This window comes from Kwoniella dendrophila, chromosome 4 (assembly GCF_036810415.1).
Source record: "Kwoniella dendrophila CBS 6074 chromosome 4, complete sequence".
Lineage (NCBI taxonomy): Eukaryota > Fungi > Basidiomycota > Tremellomycetes > Tremellales > Cryptococcaceae > Kwoniella > Kwoniella dendrophila.
In genome coordinates this window covers 974,084-994,379 of record NC_089479.1, presented here as the reverse complement: position 1 = coordinate 994,379, position 20,296 = coordinate 974,084, and the positions used below count along the sequence as shown (strand labels likewise).

At 38.6% G+C, this 20,296-nt stretch overlaps 8 protein-coding genes across 8 annotated transcripts; 5 read left to right on the top strand and 3 right to left on the bottom strand.

The window, feature by feature from the left end:
• Positions 1-130: 130 nt before the first annotated feature.
• On the top strand, positions 131-2,448 carry L201_003494 (uncharacterized protein; the record flags this gene model as incomplete). The annotated part of the gene is made up of 12 exons (XM_066219248.1): positions 131-341; positions 435-607; positions 677-711; positions 776-911; positions 978-1,051; positions 1,113-1,136; positions 1,187-1,359; positions 1,436-1,640; positions 1,705-1,801; positions 1,857-1,941; positions 1,996-2,115; positions 2,204-2,448. 12 exons carry the CDS (start codon positions 131-133, stop codon positions 2,446-2,448), a joined length of 1,578 nt encoding a protein of 525 aa, XP_066075345.1.
• A 469-nt stretch (positions 2,449-2,917) lies between these two features.
• L201_003493 (uncharacterized protein) lies at positions 2,918-6,020 on the top strand (the record flags this gene model as incomplete). Its single annotated transcript, XM_066219247.1, has 4 exons — positions 2,918-3,112; positions 3,277-3,391; positions 3,474-3,787; positions 3,858-6,020. 4 exons carry the CDS (start codon positions 2,918-2,920, stop codon positions 6,018-6,020), a joined length of 2,787 nt encoding a protein of 928 aa, XP_066075344.1.
• Positions 6,021-6,293: 273 nt separating this feature from the next.
• Positions 6,294-7,543, bottom strand: L201_003492 (uncharacterized protein; the record flags this gene model as incomplete). Its single annotated transcript, XM_066219246.1, has 4 exons — positions 6,294-6,608; positions 6,704-6,879; positions 6,959-7,059; positions 7,170-7,543. 4 exons carry the CDS (start codon positions 7,541-7,543, stop codon positions 6,294-6,296), a joined length of 966 nt encoding a protein of 321 aa, XP_066075343.1.
• Positions 7,544-7,793: 250 nt separating this feature from the next.
• On the top strand, positions 7,794-11,430 carry L201_003491 (uncharacterized protein; the record flags this gene model as incomplete). Its single annotated transcript, XM_066219245.1, has 6 exons — positions 7,794-7,904; positions 7,969-8,006; positions 8,072-8,155; positions 8,210-8,304; positions 8,386-8,641; positions 8,760-11,430. 6 exons carry the CDS (start codon positions 7,794-7,796, stop codon positions 11,428-11,430), a joined length of 3,255 nt encoding a protein of 1,084 aa, XP_066075342.1.
• A 545-nt stretch (positions 11,431-11,975) lies between these two features.
• On the top strand, positions 11,976-12,374 carry L201_003490 (uncharacterized protein; the record flags this gene model as incomplete). The annotated part of the gene is made up of 1 exon (XM_066219244.1): positions 11,976-12,374. One exon carries the CDS (start codon positions 11,976-11,978, stop codon positions 12,372-12,374), a length of 399 nt encoding a protein of 132 aa, XP_066075341.1.
• A 1,738-nt stretch (positions 12,375-14,112) lies between these two features.
• L201_003489 (uncharacterized protein) lies at positions 14,113-15,110 on the bottom strand (the record flags this gene model as incomplete). The annotated part of the gene is made up of 3 exons (XM_066219243.1): positions 14,113-14,280; positions 14,391-14,843; positions 14,946-15,110. The coding sequence occupies 3 exons, from the start codon at positions 15,108-15,110 to the stop codon at positions 14,113-14,115; spliced, it is 786 nt and encodes a 261-aa protein (XP_066075340.1).
• A 665-nt stretch (positions 15,111-15,775) lies between these two features.
• L201_003488 (uncharacterized protein) lies at positions 15,776-18,294 on the top strand (the record flags this gene model as incomplete). Its single annotated transcript, XM_066219242.1, has 10 exons — positions 15,776-15,887; positions 15,973-16,218; positions 16,290-16,418; positions 16,478-16,535; positions 16,607-16,719; positions 16,789-16,872; positions 16,942-17,662; positions 17,784-17,962; positions 18,028-18,084; positions 18,170-18,294. 10 exons carry the CDS (start codon positions 15,776-15,778, stop codon positions 18,292-18,294), a joined length of 1,824 nt encoding a protein of 607 aa, XP_066075339.1.
• A 348-nt stretch (positions 18,295-18,642) lies between these two features.
• On the bottom strand, positions 18,643-19,370 carry L201_003487 (uncharacterized protein; the record flags this gene model as incomplete). The annotated part of the gene is made up of 3 exons (XM_066219241.1): positions 18,643-19,009; positions 19,137-19,227; positions 19,325-19,370. The coding sequence occupies 3 exons, from the start codon at positions 19,368-19,370 to the stop codon at positions 18,643-18,645; spliced, it is 504 nt and encodes a 167-aa protein (XP_066075338.1).
• Positions 19,371-20,296: the final 926 nt, after the last annotated feature.

Below are 20,296 nucleotides of genomic sequence, written 5' to 3'. Positions count from 1 at the left end.
AAGCAAAGCAATGAAATGAAAACAGACTGTGCTCCTTTTGACTGCGATAGATCTTGTCCTTTTCATTCATTGATCTTTATCTTTGTCCTGTTAATAATCTTATTTCGCCCACACTCTGGCAGCTGTCGATATGGCGAACTCATCAAGCGAAGATTTGTTGGTCTACAAAGTGAATGGAAGTGCGAACGACAGTGCTGGGCCAAGTAGATCAGCTTCTTCACTAAATCTCTATCCTCCCAATAACGCTTCTAAACCGTCTTCCAGGAAAAGCTCAAGACGAGGTTCCAGGGATTATGATCGCATTGGGGGTGATCCAGATGCGGATGAAAGAGGAGATATCCGTGAGTCTATATACTATACATCTTAAATATATATCCTGCATCATCCCAATTCGAATATAGACAGGTAGACTAATGTTTTATCCACTCACGTAGTATTCAAAGCTCCGGAAGATGATTTCGAATTTGAAGAGCACAATGTATCTGCACCATTACTTTCCTCTTCCAACTCGCGGCGAGATGATATATCACAGGAAGAACATGAATTGTTTTTAGTTGAAGGTCCAGATAGTGCTTCTAGGGGCACGTTGATGGATGCTGTGACAAATGTAAGCTTTTTCATGCAAATTGGTGTTGTTGCAGTTTACTCCACAACTTACATTCCGACATATGTTTAGATGGCAAATTCCATTATAGGAGCCGGTATAATAGGGTAAGTCCGCTTCACCTCTACTGTCCACCCGGCCAATCAAGCTGACTATACAGGCGCATCACAGATTACCCTATGCGATATCACAAGCGGGTTTCTTCACCGGTATATTCTTACTGATAGGCTTAGCTGTAATATCGGACTGGACAATTCGGCTGGTGATATTGACTAGTAAATTGAGTGGCAGAGACTCGTATACAGAGGTATGTGAATTATCTCAGCTAAACTTGTCAGATTCAAAGCGACATTAGCTGACAATCTAGCAACAGACAATGCATCATTGCTTCGGACCCGCAGGCGCTGCGGCTGTGTCCTTTTTTCAATTTGCTTTTGCCTTTGGCGGGTGAGCTTATTTGCTGTCTGAAGTCCCAATTAAAGGCAAGCTGATAATAGTCTCGTAACAGAACGGCTGCTTTTCATGTCATCATGTATGTTGGAACATCAAGTCGTATTTAAGCATAGCTGACCTTCCGTTTAGAGGCGATACGATACCCCGAGTCATATCCGCCATTTTTCCCTCTTTATCGGAACATGCAGTACTGCGTTTATTGATTGATAGAAGAGTTGTCATAACGCTGTGCACATTGTTCGTATCGTTCCCTCTCAGTCTGCACAGAGATATAGTGAAATTGTCGAAAAGCTCTTCCTTCGGTGAGTCTGAATCTTTCCCTATTTGGCTTCCTTGTTTGCTTATGTACAATTGAGAATGCTAATCAAACCTATACAGCTCTTGTATCGATGTCAATCATTGTTGTATCTGTTCTTTTCAGATCAGTAGCGGTCGATCCTTCTTTACGAGGCTCATCAACAGAAATATTCACCTTCATGAGACCTGGAGTCTTTCAAGCTATTGGAGTAATATCTTTCGCTTATGCTTGTCATCATAATTCCAACTATATTTACAAGAGTATACATGTACCTACGCTTGATAGGTTAGTCGAAGATCTCTCGCCGAAGACATGGAACTCACAGCTGACTTCATTATCACTTTTTAAGATTCTACGTCGTCACTCATATATCAACCGGGATAAGTCTGATTGCTTGTTTACTGGTGGCTGTATCCGGGTATGTTGTGTTTACAGATAAAACCGAGGTAAGCTTCATCGTTGATAATTGAATAGATGAGTATGCTCACCTGCACCACGTAGGGTAACATTCTGAACAATTTCGCTTCTGATGATTGGGTGATCAATATCGCACGGTTCTGCTTTGGGGCAAACATGTCTACAACTAGTAAGCCTTTGCATTGCTTTTGCCACATTGATTCAGCTGACGATCCATCCTTAGTCCCCCTGGAGGTATACGTATGTCGAGAAGTGATAGAGGAGTATTTCTTCAAGGAGACTCAGTTCAGCCAAAAGCGTCATGTGATCATAACTAGTCTAACGGTATTCGGTACCATGGCGAGTAAGTTGCAATGCATAATTCGCTCTTTCTGTTCGTATTCTGTAGGTATACCTGCCAGAGCTGATTTATCGACTATTCCCGCTTTCAGTCGCTTTAACGACCTGTGATTTAGGTATAGTGCTTGAATTAGCAGGTGGATTATCAGCATCAGCATTAGCATTTATTTTCCCTGCTTCGGCATATTACGTTTTAACAAGGGGTAATTGGTATTCTAAACAGAAATTACCTGCTTTCTTAGTTGCTGCTTTTGGTTGTATAGTTTTATTACTGAGTTGCGGTCAAAGTATATGGAATGCTTTGTATGGAGAAGGTAAAGCGAAAGCGTGTCAATAGTTATCGAATGCATATCGGATTCAAGGGCGTTTTCATAGATTCATATACCTGGAGAGATTTACCAATACGCCCACTTATGAGACACTGTAGATGGAAAGATGGAATGAGGTTGAGCGGAAAGGCATAGTCTGAATCTACCTCCTAACATACCTACTTCCCAAAAAATGAAGGATTTCTCGATAAGATAGTCGACGCCACGTGCACCTATTGAGATTCCGTAATTACCCCATGGAAAAATTACGAGATTGATAAGTTAAAGGAGTACCTTTTGATTGTGCATTTAGTCCACTCAACCTGACTGTACCCATGCCTCAACTTACTGTACTTACATCCTCACAGCATTATATGTCTCCTTTCTTCTCGCCATCAACCCATATATACCAATTTGACTTTGCGTTCTATTTTATTTCTCATCATCAAACCCCTATATATCATATCTCATGGGCAGATAATCATTTTAACAAACATCATGAATAAGCCAATCTACCTTACCGTTTGGGAGATTGATCATGATGGCTTCAAGCAGAAACTCGAGCATTTGCCTAACTTAGATGAATTACCTTTTGATCGAAACGGAATTCTGGACTCAAGATTGAACCTCTCGGTATTCTACATCTATGTAGAAGGACTTGAAAGTATTCATCGGACTTGGGGTGATTTCGAGGTGAGTAAAATATGGTAAGATGATATCACTTGACGATCTCCCCCTTTGCTGTGCCGAAATCCATCCCATCTTTAACCTTTTGTCATCTAGGTTTTATGAAGATTCGTTGTATGGTAATACCACGAATAAACACTGACTTGCTACCTGAAATATGTCATCAATAGAGATACTGCAAAGCGGTCCTTGATCGATCTATAGTAAATTACATCGATATTTGCTTCGGCGAAGAGAAGCTTATTTACGATCTTATCAGCCATAAACTCGAGTGGAGAAAACTTGGTAGGTATAGGGACCGCACTTCAATTTGATTCGTATGACGGTTTGTGCATTTTAGCTGATATCTGGAAATCGTACTTCTCAGGAATTAAAGATAATTCTTCAACAACAAATTTACCTGAGCCTAACGAAACAGCTGAACCTCAAAACAAACAACACAAGCGATGTTCTGTCTTTGTCAAGCTTCCTGCTACGGTGGAAGAAGAATCCAGAATCTTTATGCAGATCTACGATGTTTCGATGCCTGATAGTACAGCTATCAAACTATCAGCTTTCCGAATTTTATGTAAAGACAAGAATTCTAAGTGGAAACCGACTCCAGAAGATGAAGCTGATTTTGTGGAACACCACCAAGTCAAAGTCGGAGATCAACTATACGACGAATGGAAAGCCAAGCAAGTAAGTAAAATTGGATTCGATATACTACGTGGGGAAAGAATCAATATTGATGTTTTATTTTATCTTTAAGATGTTGGAAATGGACGCCGAAAGACCCGAATTCACTAATGGTAATACTGTAGTTGAAGTTCAAATTCAACCTCTTGAAGCCAATATGAATAAAGCGGAAATTCCTGTGAAAATGTCAAGGGTGGATCGGTATGCTTATATGCCCGATTTTGATAGCTTTAAATCCGGCAGAGTTCGTCGCGTTCCACCTGGTTCTTCGTCTGATGGAGAGAAATGTAGTACCATAAGACCTGAGCGTCTTCTACGAACAAGAACAAGAAATTTCACAGGTCCTAATTCAGCTTTCAGTAGACTGGCACTCAAGACCCCGCGAGAGATGAAGGAACACGATCCTTTATCATCTTATCCTAGTCAACAAAATATGCCACCGATCGTGCACAATCCTGTGGCAGCTATGATGGAGGCTTCGGGTCCCACATTTCCACCATCAATGCCAGGACTTTCACCTCATCACGCATCCCCCTATCTCATGCCAATGGTAGGACCCTCTCAACATATCCCAGCTCACATTCCTCATCACGGAGCAGTCAATCCTCCTTGGTACGCCCCAAACATGTACGATCTCGACCGATACTTCAAGTTTTATATCATTGATTCCAATAACAAACCTATCGGAGATGATTATTGGATATTCGACTTCATTCCTACTATCGATGTTTTACGGGATCAATTAGGCAGATATATTGGTCGGGATGTTGCTCAAAAGAGTAAGATCGTTGTTCTTAACGATAGAATCTACGTTGAATTGCCTTACGAACGGTTTTCTACAAGAACATGGGATGGCTTTGGTGGGTGGAACTGTGTTAGACGAGGTGAAATCACGGAAGACGTTCATGTCCAAGTGTGCACATCTGACAATCTTACAACAACAAGCACTTTGAATCAACCATCGAAGGGTAAGAGAAAGGAGAATACCGGAACATTTGGAATCAAGCTCGGAGAAAGCCTTGAGTCTCGACCAGACACTCCCACCCCAGCCGCATCAACAGAAAACAGAACGTCCAACCCAAACATCGAAGATAACCTCCTCAATCTAACTCAAGAGCATTCTTCGAGCCTTGCAAGTGAAAATGAAACTACTCCCACTACCGCAAGTTCCCAAGACGCTGAAAAACCTTATGGAGAACAGCTTGAAAGAATCACGTCACGAGGATATATCGAAGAATTGATTGCTTCTCCTGGCAATACCACCGCTTCAAATCGATTATTGCGAATAATGCAAGCTGAGAACGTTAGTCCAGCATCTTCATTTGGACTCAAGCTGCTCGATCTCGCCAAGGCACTCAAAACCGATGGCGAGTTGGCTCCATCGAAACCCGCAGAAGATGTGCAACTTTCACAACAAGTAACGAAGATTGGAGACCAACTCAACAGCTTTGCCGATATGGTGAATCACATAGCTGAGAAAGTTGGAGTCGACTTAGCCCATTCTTCAGATGGTGAGGATGATGAGCATGACGCAGAAAGTACCCCAATGACACCTGCTCCTCCAAAAAGTCCATCTGGAATAACTTTTTCGCAGCTTGCTATGACCGGCCACAAGGTCAACGAATCCATCGATGCGATCAAGTCGCCTTATGCCGCCACCCGCACCTTGTCACCAACGATAACTCAAGCCCGACCTCTGTCACTGGCCGAATTGCTCGAACAAGCGGGGAGACTTTCACAACCAGATACTCCTACGAATAGACAAGATGGCGGTCAAGTCCTCAAGGCCGATAAATCACACAATATGCCAAGTGGTGGCGAATCGGGAACTTTCAACGCTGCTGGAGACAGATCGTCAATTGCACTCCTTCACGATTTGGTTTCACGAAATCCTTTCGCTGCTCCACCACATTTCGGACATTCATACCGACCTTACGGGCACCATCACCAAACTCATCTTCAGCCTGGAGCAAATCATCAGTATGGACCCGGGGCTGGTCAGCGACCTCACTCCAGCATGAATCCTCCATCTTTATACCATCCAAATAACCTTTGGCGACATATGCTTGGCTACGGCAATGAGCCCGAAACTATCACTTCAAACGGGTTTGTACCTTGGTCAAATAGCGGTAATTCCGCCGCAACTGGGTTTTCTCCATATAGCCAAGGCAATAACGCTTATTATAATCAATCACAACGTACTCCAATGGTCGCTTGGGGTAACAGCTATCAATAGCTCGATAGGCTGAGCCTAGCTAATTATTCTTACTTCCATATCGTCTACCTCCTCTATTCTGAATATCCCACCATGTCTTCCAGTATCACGACAGTTCACGCAGTATCCATGTTTTTTGTATATAGCTTGTAGCCGAACATCCAGATTAGAATGTCGAAAAGAATGTAGATAGTATTACTGTTTGTATCCAGAATGCATTTTTCATGTCATGTCATGTCTGTCATTACGAAGTTGGAATTCAGATGTATAGCTCTTTCAAATCCTGATATTCGATCAATTTCCTCTAACCCAACTCCACAATGTGCCTAGTATGCCTTTGGAAGTTTTCTTATTTGTGGATGGTACTCTAGTTTCATCAGGTTTTTTCATACGTGCTTTAAAATCACTTGGATGTTCAAACTTCTTTAAAGACCATAAACCTTTTTTGGAAGATTTTGCTTGAGCTTGTATCGATTTCATTTTTTCTAAACCCCATGGACCATATTCAGCACCACCTGCTTCATAAACAACTGCCATACCTTCTTTCAACATTAACAAGGGTAATGGTTTATCAAACCACAATAATCTATTTATATATGGTACTGCAACCTGAAATCAAATATGAATATATCAGAAACGGTTAGATTTGATTTTCAAGCGATTTTTGTTTTATCCCATTCCATTAAATATACTCTGTTACTTACGATTCTATTATATTGATCTTTTGCTAATAATTGACATTTCATTTTTTTACCTATTATAGTTGATCTTAACCATTCTAGAGATTCTTTTGCATGTGGTTGAGCAGGTTGTCCAAAATGTGCATTTTCAGGTGCATCCACACCTGCTATTCGTATATGTATCGTTTCATCTTTCAATTCTATTTTGTATCAAATGCATTGTCAAGTCAGCATACTTTGGGTTTAAATCGAGCTTCCACATAGAGATCAGCAATTTACCTTTCGTTGTATTTGGTATTCTACGTATCTTAAAAGGATATCTAAAAAATGGACCAGGTGTATGATATAATCTCAAATTATCTATATCGAAAGTATATGAGCTATCTTTGTCTGAATATACATAAGTAAAAGCTCACCTCCATCACCTACACTGATATATCATAACATGTCAATCAGCTAATCACGACTGATCAACGAGAAAATAGCTTACCTAGTCACTACACCCCTTATCCAAGTTTTCCTTTCCAACATGCCCGTAGTAACACTATTAGCATTTCTAATTCTTCTCCAATACCTTCTATATCCAGATATACTCCCTAAAGTTATACATGTTGCACCTACGGCAGATATTATGCCTACCACTACAGGATCTTTAGGTATCCATTCTTTCAACGATGGATTCGAAGAAGTGGAGGTTGATCTTGACGAAGAAGAAGAGGAAGAAGGGGATGACGGCGATGAAAATAACGATGTTATGTTTTCTAACGGTGATTCATAAGGATAAAGCTCTTTTTGATCATCCTGCAGTGCTCCCAGCTTTCTAAGTCTATGTTTTGAGCATACTAGTGATGTTGATTTGTCCATTTTATGTATGTTATACAGTCAAAATCAAGCTTGTAATATAATGCAAATCGTAAAAAATACGCGTTAAAGAGATGATTCATGATTTCGGTTAATAATGTCGGCTTGTGCGCGAAGAAGCTATAGCTAAGGATATTCTGATCTAGACGACCATTTTGCCCTTCAACTTCTATTGTTTATTGTTGTTGTTGTCCATACTTGACAAGGACATTAAAAGAACACAAAATATGGTGTAGAGGCCTTGAAGGCCAGCATGGAAGTATCCAATTTCTTTACTCGATTACTACAACCACCTAAAGAATCAAAAGCGGTTAAACAGCCGGACGATTTGGGTGAATTCGACATCGCCTGGCAGGGAATTAAGGTGTGTCAGAACTATGTTATGGGGTCTGGAAAATTTGGGCTTATAATTTGATTTATGATTGTAGGAAACACTAGAACAACCAGATGAAAGACAAATCGTCAGGTGCGTACATGCAAGCTACTTTCGGTCAGAACCAATGACTGATTTATGGATGAACCGTATCTTAGAGGAATATCGTCAACTCAAGTCCCGAATCAATTGAGGCATATAGTGGATGCTTTAGTCTATGAAAGTAATAGAACGGATGAGGAGTAAGTTGCCAGTTGCATATTGTTGGCCTACACAGCTGACTAATTTAATTTTAGTACTACAGGAGCATGTCTGGAATATTTTCTCAAGAACGACTTGTTATCTCAACTTGAAAGGCTTTGTGAGCCAGACCGACCATATGGTATAAAGGGTGTGTACGAACTGTCGTCAAACGCTCAATCATAAGGTATTCCGAATGCTGATTCCCGATATCTGCACTCCATCGCTACAGCTGAAGTACTTCGAGCAATAAACAATTTAATCGTTTCCCTTTCAGAAAGATTTCTTGTTCATAATGCTGTTCATCGACCTCTACGAAGACTACTACGATCATGTATTGGTGAAGAACCTGAAGAAAAAGTTGATGGAGGTGTTAGGAAACTAGGAGCCGCTTCAATGAGTCCCAAATTAGGCAAAGGGAGCAGTGAGGATATAGAAGAGGATTTAGTTGGATTGATGTGTACTTTGGCTTCTAGGATGGTTGCTTAGTAAGCTCCGTCTCTCCCTTTTACATCCCAGTCTAATCGTTAGGAATCTAGTTTTCAGCTCAACATTAAACCTGTTGGAAAGGATTGGTCGCCAGAGAAGCTGACATATACCGTACAGTCCCCCACTACTTCTCATATTCTTTCACGATAAAGGTTGGTTACAACCTCATCCAGCTCAACTCCCTACTCCGCTCGAAAGGGCTCGATCTCCTGCTTTGTCATCTCATACAGGTATATCTGGTCCCTCAAGCAAAACTACGACGCATCACTTCGAGTTTTTACTTTTTTCATATTTGCTCAGATTCGTTCATCGTGAAGGTCAAATAGGTGATCCAGCTCGTGCGGGATTACTATTCTTATTTGATATAGCTTCTTTACCTTCAACTGAAATTGTCAATGGAAGTCCTCAACTAAATAACCAAGACGGTACAACTATGGATCCTCTACAAGATGCTAGAGACGCTTTAGGTGAATTTATTTTAGATGGCGATTTCGCAGAAGTCATGGCTGCTGGCTTAGGAGCCATTTATTCTTTATTACCTTCGAAATTACACGTACCCAGTTTATCGGAAATATCAGAATTGGAAAGAGAACAGTCCACCTCTCTAGATAAATCAGGTTCAGGAACAGGTTCAGGTGGAATGTATCTTGGTGCAGGACTGGAACCTTCAGATAGAGATGATCGGGCTCAAAGTTCAACAGATATGGAAGTTCGTGATCAACTTGATCTTATCCTTAAATTATTTGGTTTCTTACAAGATATTATACATAGATGTACTTCTGCAATTCGTCAACCTAATCAAGAGATTCAAGAAATTTCAACTACTCACATGTTAGGAAATGCTATAGCTGAAGCTACATTAGATGCTATTCAATCATCCTTTTTAGATAATGTACTTTACCCTTCAGTTTTAGAATGTTCAAGTCACGATGGAAGTTCAGTTGCTGTATTGACTTATTTGGAAGTTTTATTCACAAATTTAGATGAAGGACCTTTGTTAAATAGATTGCTCTCATTTTTGATGGATACAGGATCAGGAACCAATTTACAACCTGCTGAAGACAAGAAGAAAAACAAGAGAAAAACCGGTGCTTTGGGGTTCATAGATCAACCTATCTATACAGCAGATTATTTCGCAGATGAAGGAAGATTTACACTTAAAGATTTACTTCTAGATAATATACATTCTACCGAACCTGCATCTTCCACAGCAGCATTACGCTTACTTCGTACGTTATTAGAAGATCAATGCCAACAATCTATCAAAGGTCTACTTTCGATAATACGAGATCCGGTTGCTACTGCTTTAGCCAAAAGACCTATTCCAACAGAATTGGACTTCTCGATGGATAGCTTCTTACCTCATCCCGTCAATTCGACAGATATCCACTTACAGGAAATGGAATTGTACAGCTCCCTGATAACTCGCTTAGACCCATCCTTGTCATCAGCAGAAATGGCGGCTGGATATTCAGTTTATTTGACGGATATTACAGCTTTGATAGAATCGAATCAATGTTTTCGCTCTGCTCAGATACCAATGTCTCTACTAGATCAGACAGAGAAATCTTTTCTACATGTTGATTCAACTGAAGAACCTGTACAACATCGATTGAATCCATCTGATTCCCTCATTAAATCAATTCTGAAAATGTTAGGCGATTTCCTCAGTAATACTCCAGATGAAAATGTAGCTTTAACAAGTGTTATAAGCTCGATAGCAATATGTCCTAATCGTTCTTTAGCTGGATGGTTGTTATACGATATCAAACCGGAATTTGATCCTTGGAAATCGAAAAAAGATACGATAGATAGTGTATCTGATATAAACTTAGATTCGGATGATGATGATTCGGACATTGATATCGATGGACCTCTACGTCAAGGTCTAGACCCATTTAGCGCTAGAAATTCAATACCTTTACCAGCTATATATCAGATATTAAGAGAACTCATTAGGACTATATCGAAATATCGTGAAGATATCGATTCATTTGATAAATTATTATCAGAAAGAAGACAAGGTCTATCTTACACTGATCATTTAGATGAAGCTATGAATGTAATGTTAGACGTTGATCATTCTTCTATATTTGGTTTTGGGACTTCTTCATTACCTGAAACACCTAAACCTGATAAAAAGGTAAAAAGACCTTCCGGCGCAGCAGGTTTAGTTGGTGGTATAAAATCATTCCTAACCCCCAAAAAGAAAGCATCTCAGTCTCCCAGTTCGATAACACCCAACAGATCATCCTCGTCAGGTTTCACACCAACTTTATCGAACCTCTTGGGATCAAATGCAAATCCATTTTCGACACCAAAGAAATCACTTTCACCTAGTCCGAATATTACTTCAAATCTGGAAGACAGAGCCTCCACACCAATCAAAGTTGACGAATTGGATATGTTGAATCCATCACCATTCAAATCACATTACGAACAAACCGGTATAGATGTAGATATACTACCTTCTGAAGAAGTAAGACTGCAGCAAAGTTCCGCTATCACTGCTGGGCCGTGGTCAAATAACGACAATAACCTCAAATTAGATCGCGAGAATCATTCTTTGGCGATTAATGAAGATATATCGTTCAATGCAGATTCGTCATCTTCGAGACCAACTACTTTTCAGGAAGACGTAGAACCTGATAGTATAGGACAGCCGAAGAAAATTAGTCTAAATACCATATTAGATAATTGTGTGATTTTAGAAGAATTCATCAAAGAATTAGTTGCCATAATAACTGTTAGAAGGGCTATGGGAATAGATCAAGTTGGATTCATATAAACTCCTTGACTACGGCATGATTAACGATTGTTCACGAATTGCGATATGTATATGATAACGATTGTTGAGAATTATCGATAAAACAACAATGCTACTCCTTCTGGGAAAGCCTGCCGTTATGGCAATGGATGCCGATGCAAGCGAAATACCATATGGTTTGAGTCAGGAAAACGCTAGAGTTAGACTGTAACTTTGAATATCACCTCTTATGAGGTTAAGAGCTCAATAAAAATCTCCGTTCAACTGGTTTCATCGATTACGTAGATAGACTCGTTATGATACAAGAGCTTATTCTTAGCTCAGGAACGCGCCAAGACATTCCATAAGAGTAAGGTCAAAATATGATATCGATTGGAGTTATGCGGTGCAACCGACGGTCCCCGAAAGTCTTTAGAGTGGTATATAAGGAAGCTCAAATCGAAGTTGAGAAGTAGACCACCTGATTCACTCAACGAGAATTTGTTCAATTGGATTCAAGAGCTTGATCTCATCCTCGTACCAAATTAGCTTTCTACAGACAGAATAACTCCAAATCAAGATTCAATATGTCGGACGGATGGTGGTGCGAGAATACACCTGCACAAAATAACAAGGATAACTTGGATTGGTGTTGTTTCAGTAATCAAACATGTGCCGAATACGTTTGTAATCGATTAGGATCAACAGTCGAAATAAAACAACAAGTTAATATGCCTACAATGTATAATTGTTTAGGAAATGCTTCAAAGGCAATAGAATTATATAATTATCCACCTATAGGTGGCGCTTGTGCTTTAGGTCATAGTGGTGGTAAAGGTTGTATACTTAATTCCGCCAATTTACTCAACGAAACCACAACTTCAGCAGGAATAAAAGAGATCAACCTTACTTCCGGAAGTCAAGTAACCATGTTGGTCTTGATAGGATTGATTTGGGCAATTAAAAGAATTAAATTCTTTACCTAGATGCATACAGTAGGTGAACAACCTCCACGGGGCATTTTGTCAGGTGAATAAGGGTGACTGTCTAAATGAATCTCGGTTGTGACTGACAGATTGATTTAGCATGTCTATACAGTATCACTGACTCAATTACAGTATACACTGCTTGACCGTACAGATTGCTTCTTTACCATGACAGTGGATAGACTGATCCGCTGCAAAGCAACTACTTAGACTAGTGAGTACCAAGTCAGTATAATAATGCCAAGCCAAAATGACGTTATTTAAAAAGGAAGATGAGATACAATGCCTTAGCATCAGGATTTTCCCTTTTTCAAATGCTGTATAACTGTACGATTTCTTCCTGATGAGCAGATGTTCTCCCAAGTATTCCGATACGCATGAAATTCCATCAGACTGAATCCTATTTGAGAAACATGTTTGACTATCCCTTGGACATGCCTTTACCCAACTTTAGATTTCACCAAATTTTAGTCTACAGACAGCCAAGTAGTAAAGACTGCTCTCAGGGTATGTTCTGACAAACACACCTCCCGTCAGCCATTCGTGTTGGATTCCCGAACTCCCCGTCAATAGTAAAAACGCTCCCTCTTAGTGATTACGACTAGTTTAAATGTTGTACGATATATTTTAACACACGTAGATGTTTTCTAATACTGGTAATTTAAGATATAACAATAGTAGCAGATAGAACCTAGATACATTTCTCTTCTTGTCCAAAAGTCTTCTCAAGAAATGTATATTTCGTGAACTACTCATCGCGTTCGCCGTTCGTCTTATTCAGATAATTATAGCTTATCATACTCATATACTATCCATCGCATCACATGTCCTGATTCTATAGGATGATCTCCAGGATATTCCTGAATGGCATAAATTTGATGGGACATTTCGTAATATGTTTAACGAAGTATCGTTAAAGTACTAGTACAATCACCATGAAAAATGGCATACCACGCTTAAGAGTCTCCAGGCTATCTAAGTCGGACGGATGTGATATGACTATCCGTGCCATGGATTTGGTCGACTCCCAAAGTTCGGTAGACGCCAAACATACGTAAGAGCATATGATTTCATTAATAGCTAAATTGGTTGCGCAAATTAAGCCTAAATAGTGTTGCTTTGACATCGTCGAATTGAGTTATCGAGACTTTTCGAATGCTGTGAAGCGACGTGGTCATGATCATTCTTCATAGAACCAATGACCTTCTAATCATACAATTTGAGGGGAATCTAATTGATAAACAGATGGAAGCCGAAAGGTTCTATTCGATATCTAGAAGTACGAAATCATTTCTCTAACCATTTTTTTCTCGGGTGTAAATTATCTACCAATCCAACGGAAGTCCGTATATCCATATCTGCATATAACAATTTGAGTAAATCCTGCCCATCGACGCTGAATGCACTTTATAGCCCAATGCCATTGTGACTGAAAGCCAATATTGGAGTAGACCAGTTGGAAAAGGGAGAAGATCAAGAAAAGCAGATCAAGAAAAGCAGATCAGCACGAATCGGTGTTACAGAAACTGATTTTGAGGATGCTAATGAAGGTAGGAGAAGAGGAAGATGTTGCTGAGCTGATGTGTATCTTGAAATGACATTCACATGAACAGGTTGAAGTTCTGGAATTGTATCAGAACGATAAAGCTATATTTCTGTTTCGACCATATAAGTTAGCGTCCGGTTCAAATATGAATAGAACACCTATCAGGAGATACTTACATGAAATACTTTCCATCTATCGTCTGGAGTTTTGTAATTGTGGTCTTCTATTGATCAATTTTTGTCTTGCTTCTTTAGCAGAATCGTCTCCTGCGGAGAAAACTAAACGATCCATCCATGAATCACGATAACTCCAGTATTTGCGAGGTATAAAGCAATAATCTGGTAGATCAAAGCCGGGTTCCTGCAACAAAGTAAGCACAATCTGTTAGCGTCTGCTTTTGATCTAAATACAAAATGTACAGAAAGGGGTCTGTAAGGGAGATACTATAAATTATGAGGTAATTGACTTACTCTTCTCGTCCATACTGAAGTTTCCAAAATATCTTTTCTGAATATCCTTCCATAAAATAAAATTTCACCTGAGGTATAAGCGAATTTTTTGGCTGCATCTAATTTTGAGTGATCGAACCAATGATAAATATCATCTTGAATTTTTTCCCTTATTTTTTGAAGAGGATCAACGATAATTGGTTTATTACCTTTATAATATCTTGAAGTATATTCTAGTTTTCTGATCAAGTGTAATTCAACTTTACTTCTTTTCAATTTTGTTAATCTTCTTGTAATTTCCCAAATCAACCAATAAAAATCGTTGGAAGTTGAAATCCAATCAGATTCTCTCGATTCAAGTAAACCGTAATCATAGTCATTCCATCCACCTGTTACATGATCTGCAATACTATCTATACGTGTATTAGTCGATATCCATTCATCTTCATATCTTTGCCATTGATATTTTTCTTTCTAATCTTTGTTACTGATATAAGGTTGAAATTCGATAGATGATGCTGTAAATCCTCTCCAGGTCAATTGAGTGATAGATCTATTGTCAGTCAACCTTCCTACATATCTACCACTATCCAATTGATCATGGAATCCTTCGCCATGAAAAATTGTAGATGAAACATCTGAACGTTCACTTGTCGTATCGGTATGGTTGGAGGAAGAGTATTGCCGATTATATCCAGTTGAATAGTCACTTGAAGAGTCCGAGTATGCGTAAATTACCATTTGAGTGTGAATGATTTGAGGGGTAGGTGAAGATGGTTATTCCGCCCAGTGGTGTTTGGCAAGTACTTTGAGGCTTCGAGGAGAACAAGAACAATGATGAAATGATGAAATGAAGCTCAATGGTAATAGCTCTAATATAGGCGAATTCAACACCTGTATGAACAATGTGAAGCCATGAGCGATACTCTTATCGTGAGCTCCCCGTCCCAAGTGGTGAGAAAATGTTACGTTATGATATGCGATTCATGTCTACCTAGTATTGTCCCGTCTACCTTATCGATAAAATGAGGATGACAAGGAACAAAATATATATAACTGTAATCAAGTAATCTTAGCTTAGCTAGTGATCTAAGTGATCAATTAACGTAATAACAGATCCCGTTATCCCGTTTAGTCTTATCACGTGATTTATGGAGCCGACACCGAGGAAGAGTTACGTAATTACGAATACATATATATATATCAGGCCGAGATGGCCGTTAGCCGGAGTTGATGGTTTATAGATGATACGATAATCTTATGACCGCTATCAAAGTCAAAGACAGTTGTTGATGTGTATGTACTTGTGGTTACAATAAGCATAATTCCAACCTCGAAATAAACCTCAACAGGGATCAACGGGAACCTCTATTGTCACTCTGATAGGCTGCAAATTATCCTAAAAGATGTCGAGTAGACATCAAGATTTACCTGTAATTTTACATAACGACAAAAGAGGTCTGTTGACTGTTGAAGATGACAAGTTGGATGTGCTACAATTATCTAGAGATGGTAGACGTAAGTGATAGACTGGCACCTAAATTTCTGATTTGATCTAGCTGACACTTCGCTTCTATATCTCTTGTCTTCTTGGCACAATTAGCACCGAAAAGGTTATTATCATGCCCATTAAGGAATTTCTTATTTGCGAAATTATCTGTTGCTTCAAGTGGAACAGCAAAATTGGGAGAAAACCGTAAATTAGATCTACATAGTTTGGGTAGTAGTAATAGTAGTGGATTACAATCGAACAACTTGAAAGTAGTCAAATTGCATGTTCTGGTTGAACCTATAAATTTACCCGAAGCTGGAGAATGGATTGAAAACATCATGAATCATGCTTATCAAGGTGGGTAACATACTCCTACAAAGGAAATCTGGAAATAAAGCTGAACTTCATACTGAATTCTTTCTTGTCAGGTATGAAGCGATCTAAAAGAGTTTTGTTACTCGTCAATCCTGTTGGCGGTAAAGGTAAAGCAAAAAGTATAGTCCATGATACTGTTTTACCTATTCTACAATCTGCTGGTTGTGACGTAGATCTAAGAGGTAGGTGTCTCATCCTTGTAAGATGTGACCAGGCACAATCCGAGCTGAGATTTGATTAGAAACGACACATAGGCTGCATGCGGAAGAAATCGCCAAATCAATCGAACTGAATTACGAGTAAGCTCTCAAGCATGATGAGTATATGTAAAATATCCAAGTAGACTGATTAAGGTATTCCATCACATCAGTGTAATTGCAACGGCTTCTGGAGATGGACTGGTATATGAGGTGCTGAATGGATTGGCAGCAAGAGGGGACGCTAAAAAGGCACTGAGAACACCTATTGCACCTATACCGACAGGTAAGTGCATAAAATCTCCAACAATGGTACCTTCCCCTTGTAAGGTGACTAATCATTCAATCTTTTTAGGTTCCGCCAATGCTGTTTGTACGAATTTATTTGGTGTGAAAGATACATTTAATATACCATTAGCAACATTGAATATAATTAAAGGTATGTACATTGATACCCGACCTTCAAGTCTGATGCTGACTCTTGACACTATATATGAACACTATTCAGGTCAAAAATTAAACATTGATTTATGTTCAGTACTGTTATTACCATCATTGACTCGAAGATTTTCATTCTTAAGTACGGCATTAGGACTGATGGTTGATTTAGATATTGGTACGGAAAATTTAAGATGGATGGGTGATACTAGATTCATGGTTGGTTTCTTAAAAGGTATAATAACAAATAAAAACTGTAAAACCAAAATTCAATTAAACGTGGTGGAACATGATAAGATCTCAATGTCAAGAAAGGCTAGGGATAGAATAAAAGAAAAAAAGGGATCGAAAACTTTAGGTTCAGGTATTAATCCATTGACAGCAAATTTGAATGGTTTATCGATCAACTCCACTTCAAATCCTACAGCGACAACATCGAAAAATGTACCATCGAAACAACTGCCGAAATCAGGTGAAGATGATTCGATGAAAACTCCTTTACCGATTCAATCGCCCACCCAAAACACTACCAAACCTGATATAGATGAGGATGAGTTGGAAAATGGACCCATACCAGAGTCAAAACCTCTAGAACCGAACTCAACTTGGATCACCATAGACAGCTCAGGTAATACATCCAAGTCAAATATAAAGCGATCTTCGGTAGGATCATTAAGAAGTAATAAGAGTAATAGAAGTAACGGTACAGGCACTGCTGCTTCAGTCGACGAGCCTCTGCAGGTGGTAAGAAAAGGCAACTGGATAGATGGAGAAGGTATATTGTACTTCTAGTGAGTCTTTTGTAAAGTCACAAGCCATGTGACCTGGTGTGGAAGGGTAGAAAGTCAGTGCGGGAGAAGAGAATGGACGGTATCAAGAACATTAGCTAATTCACAACCTCTGATCTGTTAGCGCTGGTATGATGCCCTGGGTCGCAAGAGACTTGATGCAATGGCCTGTATCGATTTCAGGTGACGGTTTGATTGATGTAGTCGTACAATCTGTTGTACCTAGAACAATGATGGCAAATGCTATTACTGGTGCTGAAAAAGGTGAAGCTTATTGGTTAGAATGTCAACATTATTACAAAGGTGAGATAGGTATTCCTACTAAGTTGACTGTATCTCAACATGGGAAACTGATTATTATTATACAGTTTCGGCATTCACAGTTGAAAATTTAGATAAAGCGAACCAACCCATATTCACAATTGGTAAGTTGAATATCCTATCCTATATCGACAACGTTCCGCGACGAAAATAGTCGAAAGCTAGACTAATATTCTGTTGTCCTGGTAGATGGGGAAGCCTTTGAGTGGGATCAGTTCCATGTTGAAGTGCATCCAAGAATAGCAAATCTATTGAGTTTGAATGGTGATTTTTACGTTTCTGAATTTTTACAAAAACATGATGAAAAAGCATAAAAGTAACTTATTGCTCACAATGTGGCTTTATTATATAATGAAGAATGATCAAGATACAATAAAAGAAAAATAGATATTGATAAAATGAATTGAAATGATAGAAAATTAAATGGTTATAGATAATATATATTCCTACGTTAGGATGACGATACAATAACGCCTTTTTATATTTCGATGAACGAAAATGCATGATGACTCGATGTGATTTTAGAAGAAAGATCATTTAATGTAGTATACAGTGTAACACAATAGGTTTGAACCCAAAAACCAATGAAATTTAATTGTTCTTGCATTAATTTATCATTCCATTCATTCTATCCAATATACTGCTTATTCATAATTATCTTGTTAATTACTTCTTTTCCTTTGCATAAACAAACCAAATTTATCATTATTTGAAATCGGTTTCATTATATTCAATTTCGCATCTCTATAATTTGGATTAGACTTTTTAGCATCATCCAAAAATGATCTAAAACCTTGTGGTAAATTCTCATTTTGAGGCTGTTTTTTGGTTTTGGTATTTATTATAGCTATGTCATCTAGTCGTTGATGAGTATTATCAAGTACTAATGAAGAAGGTACTGTCTGTTGTTCTGGTGATAAAACTGGTGAAGCAGAAGTAGAAGAAGGAGTAGGATAAATGATTGATCTTGATATGATTGAACTTAATTCATCTGATCGAGTTCTTGAAATTGGTGAAGAACATCTTGATCTGTGTCTCAAAAAGAAAAAAAAAAAATCGATGATGATACGGAAGTTCAGAAAATGATTAGCGAGTGTATTTGACTTGAAATCTTTTTTCTTTTTTAGAATAACAATAAAAATTTTGAATGACTCACGTAGGTGCAGAAGAATTTCTTGATGGAAAAAAACCATATTTACTACTACCTGATATAAATGAAGTTCTATTTGAACGTACGGTATCGGTATCTGATTTAGAAACCCAGACATCAGTTTTGAATATTCAGTAACTTATAATTATCATTTAGTTATGTTGGATGTTGTAATTTGCATAGAATGAGCGTACCTTTAAATGAAGATGATCTTCTTTTCATTGAATTAAATATACCCATTCTCTTTATATATGTGATCTGAAAGTATGTTAACTATGATGGTTATTAAATGTGAAAAGATGGTTATTCCTTTTTTTCTTGTTTTTTACTTGTTCTTAAAAGTGTACGAGTAACTTGCACAGATTTTAGTTAGAAAAAAGAAGACGAAGAAGAGATAAGAATGAAAAAGGAATATCATGAGTCTTTATACCTTTCTGCTACATCTCTTCTTCCCCGATAAGACGACCTTATCCTCCTCAAAACAGAATATTGACCCACTACTGCAAATGATCAATATAAAACGTTCATTTTCCTACATTCGATCATCCCTAAGATTTCCGGAACGTGTTGATGGGCCAGATTATCCCAAAGGACGTCTCTTAGCATAAATATTATCAACGTGTGGTCGAAGTAAGATAAAGTTCTACTGTATATACCTGTAAACAGGATGACTGTATCAATTCTAGACTTTGTGTAGTTTGATTGTGGTCACTTGATACACATTGCACAGACTCATCGCACCGATTTGATCCTGAATTTGATGGTGATTACAAGTAACTCATGCCGCCGGCATACGACGATGAGATTCTTGCTTGATATACATGTCCATTGGTCAATTCAGTGAGTAGTGAATAAGCAAGAACGTGTATGGATCACCGCTTTAATCAACTCACATGCCAAAATAGCCCCCAGTACAGCAGACTTGGACTGTTATACGTTCATAGGTGTATACATGCCAATTATATGGATTCATATAAAGTCTGAATCTATAATTTGATTTTATTTCCATGAGAAAATACCGATCCAACCTATTGAAAATGGACCTTTTGAAGAAAGTAAAAACAAATGAAGGGAAATCTATTCTATGGTTTGTTGAAAATAATGCGAAATCTCGAATGCGTTTTGAAGGAAACATGTACTTTGATTGTGATTGTTGTATATTGCTT